The 6,612-nt window shown below is 31.4% G+C and overlaps 1 protein-coding gene across 10 annotated transcripts; it reads left to right on the top strand.

Moving 5' to 3' along the window:
- Positions 1-1,341: 1,341 nt before the first annotated feature.
- Cnb (centriole duplication and spindle assembly protein centrobin) lies at positions 1,342-6,044 on the top strand. 10 transcript variants are annotated; one of them, XM_083033718.1, is made up of 10 exons: positions 1,342-1,598; positions 1,746-1,794; positions 2,491-3,283; positions 3,430-3,538; positions 3,626-4,318; positions 4,537-4,763; positions 4,853-5,055; positions 5,176-5,450; positions 5,542-5,703; positions 5,774-6,044. In XM_083033718.1, exons 2-10 carry the CDS (start codon positions 1,788-1,790, stop codon positions 5,864-5,866), a joined length of 2,562 nt encoding a protein of 853 aa, XP_082889844.1. In that variant the 5' UTR covers positions 1,342-1,598; positions 1,746-1,787; the 3' UTR covers positions 5,867-6,044. The 10 variants fall into 10 exon arrangements, with proteins under 10 accessions (XP_082889844.1, XP_082889843.1, XP_082889842.1 ...); XM_083033717.1 differs by having other exon boundaries at positions 2,458-3,283; XM_083033716.1 differs by having other exon boundaries at positions 2,455-3,283.
- The last annotated feature ends 568 nt before the right edge of the window (positions 6,045-6,612 follow it).

The raw sequence follows: 6,612 nt of genomic DNA, 5'->3' as shown, positions 1-6,612 counted from the left end.
AATATGTAAGATAGAATATTTAATTAGCAAATTTTTGCTTCATTAATATTTTTTTGACAAAAATCAGCTGATTAAAGCGTTAATTTGCTAATTAATTTTTAAAATAATATGTTATAAAAATTAAAATAATATTCTGTTATAAAAATTAAAATAATATGTTTTAATAAATAATATGATATAATAATATTTTTGACAGAGAGAGAGAGTTATCAGCTGATTTCTGTCAAAAAATATTAATAAAGAATAAGGCATTATGAAATATTATTTATAACATATTACTATTTTAATTTTTTACTATATTATTATTTTAAAATTTAATTAGCAAATTAACGCTTTAATCAGTTAATTTCTGTCAAAAAATATTAATCAAATTTAAACAAACTTATATTTATATCATTTTTTTAAATATCATTCTTCTTAACATAAAATCGAAGAATGACACGCTTGTGTTGTTCTAGTAAATAAATAAAAATAAGTAATTTAATTATAACCAAACATATTATATATAAAGAAGCATAGCATTTTTATGGCAAATATTTGAATTTTTACAGTACGGAAGGAAGTGCTCTGAAGGAACTTTTACCATCCTTTCAATTTAACTTTCCGATTGCCACATGCAATATATATATTGGCATGCCACTTTACGCGTCTCAACTGCGATATGTCAATATATGGACCACACATTTCAAAGGTTTACGGTTAAAAAGTATAATCATTGATGAATAAAAATGGTACGTTATATCGGCGAAAAATGTTAGTAAAGACAAATCATTTTTATAATCATATTTTATACTCTATCTTATTCTATCTTATATTCTTATATATTTGTATCGATGTTTTTAATGTATGCATGTGTATAAAATTGATGTCAAAATTAATGATACAACATTAATTAATGATATGCAGCTTACAAAAGAATCAGCGCATTCACAGAAATCTTTTTATTTGTATAGATATTTATATAGTCTATCACAATATATAGGTTATGGATATATTTTTTCTCATGACTGTGCTATATATATAATTATAATATTTTAATGTATCTTACCTTGAATTTAAGTAGCTTTATCTCGAAGTGGACATAAGAAATTACTGGACGAAGTGTTAATTGTGCTGATTGAAGCCGAGAAACGTGTAAGAAGAGAATATCGAGTACGTTATTTCAAACTTCCACGCGTGCAACCCTAACAATGCAATTTGTTAGGTTCGTGCTCAGTGATCTCCGCTCACAACAGTACATGCAGCGCTATCTGTCGGTACTTGAATTACATTACCGTTAGAATTTGGGGTCAACGATCTGGGAATGAAAGCCATATAAGGAATAATAGTAAACTGTAGTACGTCATAAAGAATGAAATGACGTATATGTACAATGAATGACTTTTCAATACTGTCAGAACTGGCAGTCTATATCTGAATACGCTAGAGGATGTAATGTTTTCCTTAATAGTGCGCGAGTGTCGTTCAAGTTTGTTTACGAAATTTTCGCGGCTGTGTATATCTGCGTGATGCGAATTTGCTAGCGGCGAATTGGAAATGATTAATCGCCATTTATAACCTCTACACAATACGCTTTGTGCTGTTGCAACTCTACCGCAGTAAATATTTATTACAAGAAATTAAATCTAATCGTAATCTAATTTAACTGGTTTATGCATTCACGAATTCTATCATCTTTTTGCTGTATATATGTATACAAACATAAATGCCAAGACGCTTTGCAAACATCAGCTGATCTGTTTTAGGCGCATGACAAATCGCAACCGGTGGCAGAGAATTGTCGATGGATGATGAGTGAGTCCGATGATACGGATGTCCTGCTCCTGATCCCACCCGATATATTCCACGTGTCGTCTTCCGATTCAGACACCAACTCGTGTGTTTCCGCGCGAACAGATTGCGAGAAGACCGGCGTTATCTCAGAGCTGGTAGGACACATGCAATCATTAGAATCCCGTATCTCTGCTATCGAATCCAGAGACAATAGTCTGGACGTATCTGCGTTAAACAATTCCCTCGACTCTCAGCCAGTTTATGGCAGTGCATCTTATCCTTATTATCGGCATACCTTGCCTAGATTGTCCGTAAGTCAAAGCACCAGCTTGCAAAACACTCCTGTGAAACCTTCCCGTAAACCTCTATCCGTTCCTTCCACTCCCAGTGGGTATTCGACGCAGAATTATACTAATTCATTGAGAAATGACATGAAGTCAGGATGCTACCTTTCGGCAGCTGCTACCTCTAATTTGACTACTACTAACACTCTCACTCGAGCCAAGCATGATACTCTAACATCGTACTCTGACTCTTTTGTGGTACCTTCTACTTCTTGCGGTACTGGGCTCTCGCATGCTACTGCTATGTCTGTGAAGAAGGAATCTCATTTATCTGTTTGTCCAAGTGATCGTTGTACGAGTAACTCATATTGTAAACCCTACAATTCTTTACATTCAGCAGTATCTGCATCAAACTTACCTAGTGCATCGATAGGTCAGCAGCACACTCGTACTAGAATAGTGCAAGAGATGGAACTGTCAGAAGTTGACGAGTTACTTCAAGAAATGGAAGCCACTGAATTGGAATTATCGAAAAGAATAAATAGCACTAGCAGATATCAATATCATAACGAGCTGGCTCATCCAATATCATTAACTCAAACTGTTGATGCTGCAAGCAGTCAAGAGAAGGAGACACAACATAAGCTTGGAGCATACAAAAAATTAAATTTTCTATCATGCAGCAAAGAGCCTCAACTCACTGATGCTTTATCAGCATTTTCTCAAAAGAAATCAAACAATACATTCCCTGAAATATCATTGCCTGATATATACAGTGATTCATTCCACTTAAATGCATCTAATAAAATGATTTCTGAATTTAAAACATGGGAACAAAATGTCCAGCAACCTATTTTAAAAGCAAATGGAATAGAAAACAGTATACAAAATATAGACTATTTATCTAATGTATCATCAGCTACAATTGACAATGCTAAATCAAAAGAACCGATGTCAGATCAAAATATTCTAACAAGAAGTGAAGCAAATACAAACAATGTACCTGCTCAATCCAAAGGTTCTATTACAGATTCTTCATTACATATTAGTAATTTAACTAAATTTCCTGATGCAATGCCATTGAAAACTGCACAATATAGTAATACAGAGCATTTATTGGATTCTTGCAAAACGCCATACAATGGAAATGTACATGACGAGAGAGAAAAATCTGTATTCGCTAAAAATACTGTACATGTTGGTACAAACACGGATCCTCATTTAAGGTATTTTACATATGTACAATTTTTACTGCATGTTCTCTTTTGTTTAAACATGTGGAAAAATATAATATTATTACTATTAAAAGAAAAATATGATTTTTGTAATAGGTGATTTTATATTAACAAATTGTTATAAAATTTATTTATAGAAAATATCAGCGAGTCTTGTCACTTTCGGATTTTTGGGAAACTCACCCAGCTAGATCACAAGAAGAAACACTTAGAATCAAATTGGAAGAGGAGAAATTTCGCAGAGAGGTATATAAAAATGGAATATACATATATATATGATATATATTTGTATATATGTATTTGTGTTAATAAATATATATTTTGTATTTTTAGCATTGTGAGCATTTGATTCAAGAACTACAAAAACGGTTGTTGGAACAACAAGAGAAAGTGGCAGTAGCAGTTAGAATCGACAATGAGAAAAAACTTTTGATATCTCAATTTCATGCAGCTTGGTCTAAATTAAAGCAACAAGTCACAATATTAGAAGTTGAACATAAAAACTCGCAAACTAATCTGCAAAATGTCACAGAGAAACATCAGTCTGAAATCTCAGAACTTCAAACTCAAATCAAACGACTTGAAGAAAAATTATCGAAAGCCTTAGACTTGGCAGCTGGATATAAAGAGAAGAGTGACACCACGATTAAAGAAAAAATTGATCTACTAAAAACTCATGCAGATGAATTAGAAAGTTATAAATTATTAGTCCAAGAAGCAGAAAATAGATATGAACAAATAAAGATAGAATTTAATAAATTGTTAGAAAAAAATCAGCAAAATGAGGAGACATTAAAAATTGTTCAATTAGAATTAAATAAAGAACGTTTGAGAGAGAGTGAAGTACGAAGTGAGATGGGTGTTATTCATAAAGCATTGGATACTTGTGAAGCCGAATTGACAGTACTCAGACAAGAAAAAGAGAATTTGCAACTTAAACTGAAAGAAGAGATAATTAGAAATTCTATTTTAGAACAAAAAAATTCATCCTTGCTTATATCTATCGACGACGCTAAGAAAGCAGAGGTGATACATTATATCTGAAATGTTAAACTATTTGTAAAACTTGCGAAAAGATTGTACCTCACTAATTACTTTGATTTTCATATAGGTATAACAGTGGACAGAATCCTGAATCATGCATTTTGAATCGTGTTGCAAATTATAACTTTTTCGCAAGTTTTATCGTAATTAGTTAACAAGTGGTTTTATATTAATTGCCTTAATTGCTTTTATTTTTTCAGAAATTTGCTAAAGACGAAACAAAATCTATTGTGGAGCAAAAGGAAAAAATCAGGGCAGAATTACAAGAAGTTTATCAGAAACAGGTTGATGAAGTGGTAAAAACAAAATTACAAGAATTTCAAACGCAACTTGACACTGCTGAATCAGAATTTTTAGAGGAATTGAAAACAAGACAGCAAGTTATAGCTGAATGCGCTGCTAGGAAAATAAAAGATGTTATTGATAGGTTCGTTGCATATTTTTTTATTTACAATACCGCAGTGAAATATATACGAATTAATTTTCTGAAATATATAAACGTATTGGATTTTTTAGACACCGTTTGGAAATAAACTTATTGGAGGAAAAACATAAAGAAGAGAAACGCTTGTGCGAGCTACAATTAGCTCAAGCTTTTCAAAGATCATCTATGTTAGAAATGCATTTGAACTCTCAGCGCACAACAAAATCCCAACTTGCAGAACAATTGCACTCTGTTATGCAAAAGCAATGGCAACAAGCTCTACATATTATATCAGGTAAATCATGAAATGTGAATTTGAATTTGTATTACTTGATTATTTCTTAATATTATTACAGTCATAACACTAATGGTTGGTATATGTAGACTACAACTAGATTGCAATTTACAATTACAGGTGGTAACACGGATAACTTATCTCCAATTCAGAAAATTTACGTAGACAAACATTTTGATTTTAAAGGTCCGAAAAAGTCTGAATCAATGCCAAACTGTTACGCTAAGCTCTCTCAGGAACCGATAAGATATACGACTCAGTCGTTAGAGACGCAAAACCCAATACAATTGTTTGAAGATCAAAACGAAAGTGTGATTACAATGAATTCTAATGAAAATACACCTTTAACTAGTAGAAAAGAATCGAAGAATGATCTTCGCGAATATGTGAAAATGGTAATTAAAATTTAGGCGATAATTGTTCATTAATAAAACCGAATACAAATAAATTATTAATTAATAATTAAACAAATAATTTAATTTACAGCTTGCCGAAATGCAACTAGCGAAGGAAGATAAAGATCTAAAACCTAGAAGCAGCATTTCAAGCCCGCCGTTAGAATGTAGGGAAGTACCGCGAAAACATTATTTAAAAAAGGAATTAAGTATAATGAGCGAAGATAGCATCATGTGGCAACCAACTTCCGAGGTTTGTATATATATATTGCAGGTAAAAATTTACATAATACACATATATATATTTACAACTTTCTTACCAGACTTCACATTTCGACGTTAGCGAACATGTATCTCTTCCGCAAAAAATGATTACGAAATTAGATCAGCAGAAAAACAAGCCCCCTTGGAAATGACGTATAGCTTATGATAATAACGATACCGATGGTGTGGACGAACTCGATTAAATCTATTAGATTATTTCGATACAGTGTACTTAATTAGCAGTAATATCAGAGATTTTATAAGCGAGAAATATCAACGTACCAATATTTTTATTATGAAAAAATTTAATAAAAAAGATTTTTTTACATATATTACTTTGATTCTTTTAAATTCTTACACTTTTGTATCCGCTTGTTATCCCCCTATTCTGAGAATATAATATTCAATATTATATCTATTCTTCTCCAAAATTTTAATATGACATTAAATTTTATAATTCTGGATGACATTAATTTAACGATCCTTAAATTGTTAAATTTTTATTTTAATGCAACGAGTTTTCTTGTATCGAAATATTTTCAGCGTTATTGTATTTCTATATTGCCGAGCGCGTAGAGGAAAAGGATGTCTGATAAAATAAACATCCGAATGATAAAATAAGCATTCCTGATAAAATAGACCCAAGACCGACGAATTGATAACAGGAAAGTTTATCATATAGCTAGAATACAGCGAGTTTGTTACGGTTTTAAAATGAATATTTTTATATGTACACTCGGACACATAATTAAAATTTTTTCTTTATAAATACGAGATATGTGAACAGAAATAACGATCATCTAAGCAAATTACGTAATTCTACACAATCTATGCGGTCAACATATTGATAAAATTATTTTATTTCAACATCCTAACGATAAATTCTGCGGTTACTCAT

The sequence above is a fragment of the Prenolepis imparis genome, unplaced genomic scaffold (assembly GCF_030444845.1).
Source record: "Prenolepis imparis isolate NDT839.2.m4 unplaced genomic scaffold, iyPreImpa1.0 SCAF_3, whole genome shotgun sequence".
NCBI classification, from domain to species: domain Eukaryota; kingdom Metazoa; phylum Arthropoda; class Insecta; order Hymenoptera; family Formicidae; genus Prenolepis; species Prenolepis imparis.
This window is presented reverse-complemented; position numbering and strand designations above follow the sequence as displayed.

Excerpts from the sequence above, each read along its gene's own strand:
- Cnb (XM_083033715.1), top strand. The coding sequence starts at position 1,788 with ATGATGAGTGAGTCCGATGATACGGATGTCCTGCTCCTGATCCCACCC. Across the intron at positions 3,284-3,429 it reads AACACGGATCCTCATTTAAG|AAAATATCAGCGAGTCTTGT; the intron begins GTATTTTACATA and ends ATTTATTTATAG. Across the intron at positions 4,764-4,852 it reads ATAAAAGATGTTATTGATAG|ACACCGTTTGGAAATAAACT; the intron begins GTTCGTTGCATA and ends TGGATTTTTTAG.